Source organism: Phodopus roborovskii, unplaced genomic scaffold (assembly GCF_943737965.1).
Source record: "Phodopus roborovskii unplaced genomic scaffold, PHOROB, whole genome shotgun sequence".
Lineage (NCBI taxonomy): Eukaryota > Metazoa > Chordata > Mammalia > Rodentia > Cricetidae > Phodopus > Phodopus roborovskii.
This window is the reverse complement of record NW_026125444.1, coordinates 15337994-15350152: the sequence shown is the minus strand read 5'-3', so window position 1 is coordinate 15350152 and position 12159 is coordinate 15337994. Positions and strand designations below refer to the sequence as shown.

At 54.5% G+C, this 12159-nt stretch overlaps 1 protein-coding gene across 1 annotated transcript; it reads right to left on the bottom strand.

Annotated features, from left to right (window-relative positions):
- Positions 1–9616: 9616 nt before the first annotated feature.
- On the bottom strand, positions 9617–12029 carry Atp6v1fnb (ATP6V1F neighbor). Its single transcript, XM_051175812.1, has 2 exons — positions 11128–12029; positions 9617–9790 (listed from the first exon to the last, which is right to left on the bottom strand). Exons 1-2 carry the CDS (start codon positions 11546–11548, stop codon positions 9681–9683), a joined length of 531 nt encoding a protein of 176 aa, XP_051031769.1. The 5' UTR covers positions 11549–12029; the 3' UTR covers positions 9617–9680.
- Positions 12030–12159: the final 130 nt, after the last annotated feature.

Here is a 12159-nt window from a genome sequence, read left to right as displayed (position 1 = left end):
TTAAGCTTTTTTGTTTGTTTGTTTTCTATTGCTTTGTTTTTCAAGATAGGATTTCTCTGTGTAGCCCTGGCTGTCCTGGGACTTACTCTGTAGACCAGGATGGCTTCAAACTCAGAGATCCGAATGCTTCTGCCTCCCAAGTGCTGGGATTAAAGAGGTGGGTCCACCACCGTCTGTGACTTACATGAGACCCTCTGTGTGTTACGAGTGTATTTTCCCACCAGCCTGGTCCCACAAACAACGCCAGCCCCAAATAATATGCAGAGACGCTATATTTGATTGACCTGTTACTACCATTTCTTATCGGCTAGCTCTGTCTTAAATATTAACCCATTTCTATTAATCTAAGTATCTCCACGTGGTCTCATCTTACCAGAGAGAGGATCCGGATCTCTGCTCTCTTTGTCCTACATTTTGAATCCTACCTACCTCTCCTCTTTCCAAATCTTCCTTGTCTCCCAGTCCCGCCTATCTTGCTTTCCTACTGACCAACAGTGCTTTATTCACTAATAAGAGAAACATATTTACAAAATGATATCTCCCATCACTCTGTGGATCCATGTGGGACCTTGCAGGGGCTGAAGAGAAGAGGCACAAACTGTGTCTGGCCTTCCTGTTTCTTTCTTCTGGTTTGGTGGCACTGGATGCTTCAGTATCTTGGTCACACTCAGAATGGGTGACACAGGACTCCATGCCCAGGGAGAGAGGGACAATAGAAACTTCATATGCATTTGTGCATATACATGAGAACCCTTAGAAACGCAACATGTGCATGTGCATCTGTGTGCGTTCACAGCCACAGCATGAGGTGGACATGTAGACCGGAAAAACAGCTTGCCAAGATGTCATTGTGGGGAGGGGACTTGTGTTTTGAAACAGAACTAGTCTAGAATTTGAGTTCTCTTTGCCATGTATGTGTGACTTTCAGAGTTTTAGGAATCTTAGTTTTAAGGTCAGGGGACTCTTTTGTCATTAATGGCCCCAATATTCTAAGGTAGGTAAGGGCTCGATGTCCCAGGAGGGGATGCAGCCAAGCCCTTCTTTATTTACTTAGGCAACAGAGTATTGAGTTGAATGGAGCCATCCTTCCAGCTCAGCCTTTTGAATAGAGAGGCCATTTTCATTTGGGGCCAGAGAGACAAGTCTGTACCACCGTCTCCCGCAGGGATGCCAACGCTGCAAGCAAGCCGCGATGCTCAGGACAACACAGGCTGTCAAGACTGCCTTGGTCCACTTTCCATTTCTACAGTGAAATGCCCAAAGCATACGAATTATAAATGGAAAGGCTTGTCTGGGCTCACAGTTCTGGAGGCTCCCATCCAAGGTTAGCTTGCCCTGGTACTCTAGGCCTTTGGCGAGGGCAGCAGATGGCAACAGCAGGAGTTATCCGTTGGAGCAAACTTCTTACATCATGAGTCAGGAGACAAAGAGACAAGACAGGGCAGGGGCTGTTCAATTGCCAACAACCTAAGGATTTTCTACAATCCTTCATCCTTAAAAGACCACGGCATCTCCCGATAGTGCCAGCCTGGGGACCAAGCCTTTGACACATGGGTCTTTGGGGGAAACTGACATCCCAACTGCAGAGTAGACCTTCATCGGCATTTCCTTGCTTTAGTTGGCCTGTGCCACATGAGAATAGCAACAGCGCGCATCTTGCAAGGAAGTGGAGTGGGTGGGATGAGCCTGGACAGCGTTTAGCAGGTGGGGAGGCGCTGCCCTATTGCTGGACCCCCCCCCGTGTTCACACTCACTGTCACCTCTCACACTCACTTCCTGCCGACTGTCCCTGGGCCATGCTCTCCCAGAGTGAGCTTGTCCTGACTCTCCAAGTGAATTAGAGGCCCTCTGCAGCCAGCCTCAGGATGTGTGGTTAGGGGTGAGCCTAGCGTGGAGCTGTGAGACGGAATCACAGAGGTGTGTGGGTCCTGACACATGTGAGGCTGCCAGGAGCCGCTGCTGTCACCATGACCCTTACAAAGCATACTTACACGGTGGTCACGTCGCACAGGCGGGAAACTCTTGTAAGCATGGAGTTTTCACGTGATGGCTAATTCACCTGGGAAGAGTGCCACCATGAGGGACTGTCTTGGGCAGGTTGCCCTGTGGGCATGTCTGTGGGGTTGCTTTAATCACTGGGGGAAGAAACAGCCTGAAAGTGGAAGGCTCTGTTCCCTGGTTTGGGGCTTTGGACTGCAGAAAGGTAGAGAAAGCTAGCTGAGTACTCAGCACATGTATTTCTTCTCTCTGCTCTTGACTACAGACGTGATATGACTAGACATCTCCTCCTGCCACCCTACAGTGATGGGCTCAAACCTGTAGCCTTTCTCCCCTAAGCTGTTTTGGTTTTTTTCTTCTCAAGATGAGTTTGTTTTTATGTGTGTGTTTGCCTGCATGCTTATGTGGGCATTGTGTGGGTATGTCTGGTGTTCACAGAGATCAGAAATGGGTGAAGGAGCCACGTGCATGCCGGGGACCTGCCCAGGATCCTCTGCGAGGACAGCAAGTGCTCTTAGCTGCTGAATCATCTCCACAACCCCTCTAAGTTGCTTTTTTGTTGGGCCATTTTATCAAAGCAACAGAAATAAAACTAGAACAATGCATATGTAAGACAAATATTCATGAGGGTTGTACACAGGCACAGGTACTGAGATCTCTTGTATCATGCTCTGTGTTCCATCTCTATCCCAGTGTCCCCGGGAGGCTCCTGCACAGCCTGGCCCTGCTCAGGTGTCAGGGCCCTGCATTATTGAGATCTGAGCTTTTGTTCCTGTTCCTTGTCCCCTGCCTCTCTTGAGGCCCCTGTGGCAGATACAGATGCGGAGGAGGGAGAGAACATTTACCCTGCTCTCCTCCCCATGGCGCAGGCATCCATTCCTCGGGGCCCAATACTCCCCTGCAGCCCCAAGCAAGCATTGACCCTGTACCAACTTCTCTTCCAGCGCCCTGCAAGTCTAGGCCAGCTCCAAACTGCATTACAGCAGGTACAGAAGGCCATGGGCCGCTTCCAAAGGACAAGCAGACAGGGACCTGATCCCACTCTTGATCCCCACTCTAGGTTCATGGGGGCTGGGACTGTCCCCCAGGGCTGGAGCTACCCATGCTACTTCTGGAGATGGAGCAAGGCCTGCGGGCCCAGGAAAAGGTAGGGGCTGGCGCATGGGGGAAGCAGATGCAGAAGGCAGATCTCCTCATTTCCTGGCTCTCCATCCTCATGCAGCTTCTCTGGGACTTGGAGCTGCTGACTGGGGTTGGGCTGGGCCTCTTCTGGCCCCCCTGGGCTGGGTCCTATGGCCAGAGGGACCGGACTCAGCATGCGTGGAACCAGTGCAGCCAGTCCTGGGGCAGGAATCTAGATGGGGACTCTGAGCAGCTGGTGAGTAGGGGTACCATGTGACACTGTGGTCCGGGGGTGAGGGGAAATGGGAGATGCATGAACTTGGAGGACTTACAGGCCTAGGTTCATGTCTGCTTTGTGATTTCCTGCGGACTCTAAGCTTCAGGTCGCTCTGCTATAGATGTGGGTGGTGATAGATCCTTCTAGATTTTCTGCAAAGGCCATTGGTTGAGCCACTGGACTACTGAGACAAAAGGGTTCCCACCACACCCAACAAATACCATGTTGTAACTCGAAGACTGCACAGTTAACAACTGGCTGGTGGAATCAACTGTGAGACATGTGCGAAGCCTCTCCAGTGGCTGCCCAGAGGGAAGGATGCTACCTGGTAGGTCCAAGAGGACAGAAGCACCCAGTGTGGCCCTGAGACAGAGATGCTGAGCGGCCTATGTCCTGGGCTCCCGAATGCAGTACTCAAGCTGGGCTGATCCTTTGGATAGGTGACTGGTCCCAAAGCAGAGCTAAGAACTGGGGATGGCACCACAGTCCTGTCATTGAGGCCAAGTTAGTGGCTTCTCGGGCCGAGCTGTCCTCTGTGGTAACAAAAGGTTTGTTAGTAGTCAGCGCGTAAGAAGAGTTCAGCCAACCTTGAGGAAGAGGTGTCACAAAGGGCATAAATTCCAGGAGGCAGGAGACATGAAGGCCTGCTGGAAGCTTCCTTCCACACTCAGGGAATGGGGGATGCTACCCTGTGGGTATGGGCTCTCTTAATCCTTGCAGAATTCCAAGCTGTGCCCTCCTACCCAGGCTGGGGAAGCCCCAGGTGACAGCCATCGGCTTCCAAAAGGGTGAGACTTGCTCCCCGGGACTCTGTGTTCTCAGTACTGACCCACAGCAGAGAACCCACATCCCCTCATGGTCCTCCTGGTGTCCCTCCTCCTGCCTCCAATTCTGTCTAGACCGTTGCTCGGTTGTACCCACAGTTGCCCCATACTCAATCCCTGGAAGGGCAATGCAGCTCCCAGGACCCACTGGCTGCAGGAGTTAGGGGGTGAGGGAGTCTACCGGGCAGGCTGCTCCTCACTGCAGCTGCTGAACTCCGGCAGGAAGCAGGCCACGGATCCCTCATCTGCCTCAGACCTGGGTAAAGGCGTGAACAATGCAGACCCAAGGCTGGAGGGCCCCATTGTGCCTGCAGAGATGGCGCCCGGTACACCGACAAGAGTGTGTCAAGAAACCAAGGGAGCAGGCACTCCTGGAGCTGGTAAGCCAGACTAGACCAGGAGGCAGGGACAGTGGCATTCCAGGTCCTTCTTCACCCCCATACCTTTTCACTGGGTGTCAAGTCAGCCGGGGACGGCAAATAGGATTTTACTTTAGTTTGTTTTATTGAGACAAGGCCTTGCTGTCTTTTTGTTTTGTTTTTTCTTTTCTCCCTCCTCACCCCAGGCTGTGTAGCTCTGGCTGTTCTGGAACCCACTCTGTAGACCAGGCTGGCCTTCCAAGGGCTGGGATTAAAGGCATGCGCCACCACTGCCCAGCTTTGTATAGGCCATCTTAACCTGGAACTTGCTGTGTAGTCCAGGCTAATCTTGAATTCACAATCCTCCTGCCTCAGTCTCACAAGTGCTAGGATTATGGGTGCACCGCCAAGCTCAACTGAAGTAGGTTTTATTGCCAATTTCCCGTTGGCACCAGCTGTCTCAGGCCCTGTGTCCAGCGCCATTCTGAACTGAACTGGGGCTCAGGCAGCAAGAGCCAGCCGTTGAAGGAACAGGGGGAAAGGAACAGGATAGCAATCCAAGGCTATCCATTTGCTACCCTTATGCCAAGCGCAGGGGCCATACAGAGACATGGGAGGGCCGGTTCAAGTCTTTGAGATCACAGCATTGCCAGTAAGACAAGAAGGGGGCAGACAGGATTTGGCAGGATAGATGCCCTGGCCTCCCCTCCCCCAGCCTGTGGTGTTGATTCACATTATGTGTCAAACAGTACCAGTACATCTGCCAAAACTACAATTGTTTTATCACTTGGAAGAAAGAGTGTTAATGGATCGGTTTTTTTTTGGCTGACAGAGCTTTTACCAGTATGTTGTTTCAGGAAAGGCAAGGATACAAATTACACTATATTACCTGGGTTGGGGGTGGAGCTGTCTACACTATATAACCTAGGGGGAGGTTCTCTAAGACCATAAGCTCAGAAGGAAGAGGGTAGGGGCATGTTTTTCACTTTTTGGTAATGATTTCTAAAGCCAAGAATCTTACAAGACTCCTTTGTTTAAAAAGCCCTTTGAAGCCCCATGTATTTCCATAGAAAACACACCGCTGTGGTTACTGTTGTGAATGACGTTCTCCTTGCAAGAGAAAGAAGTTAACAGTCTTGCAAAGGAGCTATGAAATGCAGGCCCGAAACCAGTGCTGTGGATGTGGACGGAGAGAGAGCCGTCTCTCTTCCACAGCTGCAGGGAGCCGGGACAGCACTCTCCTCTTTTTAGATTTCTTTTGTTAATTATGAAGACTTGGCAGTTTTTAAGCCAGGCTCGGGCTTAAAATTTCCTTTGATTTGATTGCCAGAGACAAAGATCTAAGTAGGATCTTCCCTCATAACAGGGGAAGTATGGTAGACACAGGGGGGTTCTTCTGTGGGCCTGAACCAGCATGCCTGGACAAAGTGGGAGTCAGGAAATGGCCCCTTCTTGCGGTGTTCTTGGGGGAGGACTCTGAGCTAAAGAGACGAGGAAGTTGGAGTCGGCAGTTTGCAGGCACAGGTGTATGGTAGGCGGTGGGAATGAGGGCCTGTGATTGTGACGTGAGGCTCAAGTGCCACTCTTGGGGCTCCTCCCTCCCCTCTGCATAGGGCCCACCCTAGGTATTGCCATTCTAATTCAGGTGGGGTGGGTATTAGAGGTAGACAGCAGCCCACCAAAGTCGCTTTTCACCATAGGTTGTTTATGTCCAACCAGCTGCGGCGGTAGCTTCAAGGAGCCAGGAAACCCAGAACTTAAGGTGAAAGGGTCAAAGGGTCATGGGCAAGAGCCCTTTCAGGGTAGCAGGGGTGGAGACTGCTGGGGTGAGGTGGGGTGCATTCTACAGCTGGGTGGAAAGACCTTCTACACCACAGAAAATGTGTTTAGCACACTCGGGGGCCAACAAAAGTAGGTGGATGGTGGCGGTGGTGTGGTGTGGTGGTGGTGTGGTGGTGGTGTGCTGGTGGTGTGGTGGTGTGGTGGATGGTGGTGTGGTGGTGGATGGTGGTGTGGTGGTGTGGTGTGGTGGTGTGGTGGTGGTGTGGTGGTGTGGTGGTGTGGTGGTGGTGGTGTGGTGGTGTGGTGGTGTGGTGTGGTGGTGGTGTGGTGGTGGTGTGGTGGTGGTGGTGGTGTGGTGTGGTGGTGGTGGTGTGGTGGTGTGGGTGTGGTGGTGGTGTGGTGGTGTGGTGGTGGATGGTGGTGTGGTGTGGTGGTGTGGTGTGGTGGTGTGGTGTGGTGGTGTGGTGTGGTGGTGTGGTGTGGTGGTGTGGTGGTGTGGTGGTGGTGTGGTGTGGTGTGGTGTGGTGGTGGATGGTGGTGTGGTGTGGTGGATGGTGGTGTGGTGGTGTGGTGGATGGTGGTGTGGTGGTGGTGTGGTGGTGTGGTGGTGTGGTGGTGTGGTGGTGGATGGTGGTGTGGTGGTGTGGTGGTGGTGTGGTGTGGTGTGGTGGTGTGGTGGTGGTGTGGTGTGGTGTGGTGGTGGATGGTGGTGTGGTGGTGTGGTGGTGGTGTGGTGGTGGTGTGGTGGTGGATGGTGGTGTGGTGGTGTGGTGGTGGTGTGGTGTGGTGTGGTGGTGTGGTGGTGGTGTGGTGTGGTGTGGTGGTGGATGGTGGTGTGGTGGTGTGGTGTGGTGTGGTGGTGGATGGTGGTGTGGTGGTGTGGTGGTGGTGTGGTGGTGTGGTGTGGTGGTGTGGTGGTGTGGTGGTGGATGGTGGTGGTGGTGTGGTGGTGTGGTGGTGGTGGTGGTGGTGGTGGTGTGGTGGTGTGTGTGGTGGTGGTGTGGTGTGGTGTGGTGGTGTGGTGGTGGTGGTGTGGTGGTGGTGTGGTGGTGGTGGTGGTGGTGTGGTGTGGTGGTGGTGGTGGTGTGGTGGTGGTGGTGGTGTGGTGGTGGTGGGGTGGTGGGTGGTGGTGGGATGGTGGTGTGGTGGTGGTGGGTGGTGGTGTGGTGGTGGTGGTGGTGGTGGATGGTGGTGTGGTGGTGGTGGTGGTGGTGGGGTGGTGGTGGGGGGTGGTGGTGGTGGTGTGTGGTGGGGTGGTGGTGGTGGTGTGGTGGGGGTGGTGGTGGTGGTGGTGGTGGTGGGTGGTGGTGGTGGGTGTGGTGGTGTGGTGGTGGTGGTGGTGTGTGTGGTGGTGTGTGGTGGTGGTGTGGTGGTGGTGGTGGTGGTGTGGTGGTGGTGGGGTGGTGGTGTGGTGGTGGTGGTGGTGGTGTGGTGGTGGATGGTGGTGTGGTGGTGGTGGTGGTGGGTGGTGGTGGTGGTGGGGGGGGGTGGTGGTGGTGTGGTGGTGGTGGTGGTGTGGTGTGGTGTGGTGGTGGATGGTGGTGTGGTGGTGTGGTGGTGGTGGTGGTGTGGTGTGGTGTGGTGGTGTGGTGGTGTGGTGGTAATGGGATATGGAAGGCTCTGGGGGAAGAGCACGAACTTTTTCAACTCAAACTTTGTCTTTCCTAGGACCCAGGCAAGATGGAAGAAAGGAGTCAAACAGGGCCAAACGTTCAGAGTTCTTGTGGACAGGCGCATAGAAGCCCGCAGGAGGGAACGCTGGACCAGGAGGGCTCAGAGCCCTCTGACCCGGCTTCCCAGGGCTTGCCAGAACTCCAGGATCCCTCCAAGGGGCTTAGTGCTGGCCTGAGCCACGAGAGAGCCGAGGGAGCAGAGCCCCACACTCTGCTGACCGACTCTCCTCCTCGAAGTCACTCTGAGGAGACAGCACAGGGTCAGCGTGGGCAGTCAGCTCTGGGTTATACAGGAGAGTCGATTTGGGGACAAGACAATGGGGCTCCTCAGAGTCAAAGAGAAAGGAAGCAGACTCAGCAGGGCCAGGAATTCAAAGCCCCTCAGTTTGGGGAAGGTGGTAACTCAGAAGTCTGGGGGGAAGCAACAGTGTGGCCCCAGGAAGAGGGCGACCCTGAGGGCCATCCCAGGGACTTCTGCAGGCCCCCGGGAAAACCGATCCCAGTGGAAACGGGAATGCCAGGACCCCCGGGTAGTAGCACCCAGCTGACACAGGTGATGGCCACCCAGGAAGGGGCGTGGGCTCCTTCCCCTGCCTCGATGCCTCATCCGGCCACGCCACCTCTCCGAGACCCAGGAGGCGGGATACTGGCCTTTGGGGCGCAGGAGCCCCAACCGAGGCTCCAGGGTGCTTTCTGGGAACAGGGAGGCCTTAGAGAACCCAAATCCTCGAAGGCCGCGTGGCCCGAGCCTCGGTGCAGGGAGGAGGCACTGGCGGGTACTGAGCAGGAGGCTCTGCAGCGGCTGCTGGAGCTGCACCGCGCGGCCAGGGAGCGGCAGCGGCGGGACCGCGAGCAGCAGCGGCTCCGGGTGCGTCCCAGGGCCCCGCCTGCCGGCGGCGGAGGTCACAGGAGGGTAGGGTCGCCCAGGCAGAGCCCGGCTGACTGCTTCCTTCCCAGGTCCTGGAACGACTCCGCATCCTCAGGAACCACCATCGCCGGGTTCACCCGCTGGGGCTCCCTCCCAATGCCGCGCAGATGGCCCCGCAGGCAAGAACCTGGGGAAAGGCAGCTCGACCACCACGGCTCTGCCCCTGGAGGGGAGAGCAGTAGCCAGCGGCTGGCTTCCGAGAGGGCTCAGCGGGAGAGGGGCGGGCTGGAGGCACCCTGCTGGGTGCACCCGCCTGCTTAGAGCTCTGGTCGCCCAGGGGGATGCGGCAGGATGGAGACGCATCTTGCAGGAGCGACTGGAACAAGTCCACCGGGGCAGGACTCAGTGGCTGAGGGCACTCGGGGCCAGGTGAGGGCCGGGCAGGGAATGGTGGGTGCTCCTTTACCCTAACATCTGACCGACAAGCTACTGTCCTTCCCAGGAACACTCAGAACTTCCAGGAGCTACTGTCCCCTGGCACTGAGAAGCCTAGTCCTGGAGAATAGTGCGCACACCACCCAGCCTGTTCCTGTCCTTGCTGAGTCCTCGTGGAGATACAGAGATGGATGATGGTTAAGGAAAAGGTGTGAGGTAGTTTCAGAAAGGTCCAGAGGGACGCATTAAGGCCAGGGAGAACAAAAATATAACAGCAATGCAGCTCCAACAAGAATCCTATTATTTCCTCTTTCTGTCCCTAAGTCACTGCCAGGCCCGAGGTCAGATGGCCAGATCTCGGGGATCCAGGAATGCAAAGGCCCCATTTTTACGGAAGAATGACTCAATGCGGCACATCTTGCAGGAGACCAATTCTTGCTTTGTAGCAGGACCTGGGGAGAGATGTCAGACACTAGGAATGGGTTTCTGGGGAAGGGTCCCAGAGCACAGGAGTCTGTCACGTAGCCCTAGGACTCTTCCCATGTTGTATCCACTCTGCGTGAATAAATGGAAAGGGCTTCTGAGGAGTGGGGGCTACAGGAAAATACGCCTGGGTCTGGGCAACTGGACTTAGCAGTGATGGCCTTGTGGCCTGCGGTTGTCTGCCGCGGTTGCCCAGTTCCTAGATGATGCTCCACCAGAGCCTCCTTTTGGGTATCTAGATGACAGACCACTCTCTCCCCAGGGCCACCAGGTCAGAGTGTACCTCTAGCTATGACTGTCACAGGGACAGACTGTGCTTTTGTTGGGAAGCTGCTCCCCTTGCTTGCCGGGGGCGGGAGTTGGTGGGGATGTGGGAACTGTGTTCCTCTCTAACCACCCACCTTTTCTGCACACACTCAGGCAGTGGGACACACTCCCTAGAAATTCCTGATTGGTAGTAAATATACACCCAAGAGCCCTCATCAATCCAATGACACCCATGGCCTTATTGCTTTCCCACTTTTAAGAAGTCACTGAGCTTCTCCAGCTGTCTCTGAGCCAGCTGATGACCTACCTTCAGCCTGGGGGGGTGGTATGGGCACTCAGGTGGGTTGCCTTCCTGTCAGTGCCGACCCTATCTTCTGCCCACCTTCCACACTTTGCTTTAAATAGCTCTTACACTCTCCTGACTCTGTCTCACCTAAGTCCTGAAGGCCCTACTTCCACACATAGCTGCCTCAGTGACATCTGGAATCTACCATGACCAACACAGATCTCTCTTCACACATCTCTAGCCCTGTCTCTTCTAATTTTTCCAGCAACTACAACGAAATGTGTGCATTGCCATCGATTGTGCTCCCTGTCAACTTTAAGCCATCAATGCTCTTCATTGAGTTTTGTCCAAAACATTGTTGATTTCAGTTCTGCTAAACCTACTCACATCTTGCCAAGATAACACAAAACACCTAACTCATCTGGTAGATGCTTTAACTTCCCAAATCCATTATCACTGACTTGCTTAAAACTCTCACTAGCTTCCCCTCAAATAAGAGTAAACTCCAAAGCCCTCCCCACATCATTTACCCTTAAAAGCCTCAAGAAAGGCCTTTTCTAAGAATCCGACCTGAAGCACATGCCCCTGCCCCCTCTGCCCATCACCACCCCATTTCACAAGGCTTGCCCCTCTTAGACCTCTTTCCTTGCCCTGTTCATACCACCTGGCCTGCCCCTAGAACCCCCACTGTCCAGAGTAAGGCAGGAGCTCCATGATTGTGTGGTGACTCATTTCCGGGAGGTTGGGGCTCACCCAGCTGCCAGCCATATGTGAAGTTGGTGGTGATGGGGAACAGGTAGCGTGTCTCTGGCAGGTCCAGTTTTCGGGTGTTGAGATACTGGTAGCGTCCCTGCAAGTCATGGGAGATGCCTTCGTACAGCAGGGCTCTGGTGTCAGATGGTACTGGGTACATTTCTGACTGAAAAGGAGTCTCTGGGGAAGGGCTGAGGGCCTTGGAAGAGGCTGCTTTGGAGGCAGGTGGTCGTGAGACCGAGGCCTTAGGCAGCAGGGTGGGCAGTTCCAGGGGCAGGCGGGCTGCAGCCTTGGCCTTCTGCTTGGCCTTCACCAGAGTTCCATACTTGCGGTGCCACTCACAGCGCAACTTCATCTCTCTGAGGTATTCCTCCTTCCAGAAGTTTTGCCGCAGGGTGTCCATGTTGAGCTGCCTCGACATGGTGGCAAGGGAATGAGCACTATTGGGGTGGCTATTGCTGAGTGAGCACAGCAAGCAGGCACAGTGGGTGGCTGTCCTGGGACAGTCACCTGGCAACTGAGCTTCACCTCACACAGGGCCAGGATTCTACCCTCAGCAGATGCCCTGTGTCACCCTTTCTGAGGCAGCCCAGCACAGGGCTCACTAACTAAACCTTAGTTCCCAAACCCGTGGGCTCCAGGCTCTATCTAGAGCAGTGGTTCTCAACATTCTTAATGCTGTTGCCCTTTAATACAGTCCCTCGTGGTGTGCTGACCCCCGCAACCATCAAATTATTTTCATTGCTACTTCATAACTGTAATTTTGCTACTGTTATGAATCGTAATATAAATATCTGTGTTTTCGGTTGGTCTTGGGTGACCTCTGTGAAAGGGTCGTTCAACCCCACGGGGGTCTCGACCCACAAGTTGAGGGAGACTCTTGATTTAGAATGACAATCCTATGCAACTGCTTTTGTCCCTTGGGCACGGCATCTCCCAGCACCATGAAAACTGAGTGAAGACACAAAAACACATGGGGTTCAAACTCTGTCCTCTGTCCCTGAAGCCGGTCTACAATCCAGGTGACCAATC

Coding starts and splice junctions, on each gene's coding strand:
- Atp6v1fnb (XM_051175812.1), bottom strand. CDS start 11,548: ATGTCGAGGCAGCTCAACATGGACACCCTGCGGCAAAACTTCTGGAAG. Junction 9,791..11,127: donor CACATATGGCTGGCAGCTGG/GTGAGCCCCAAC, acceptor ATCTCTCCCCAG/GTCCTGCTACAAAGCAAGAA.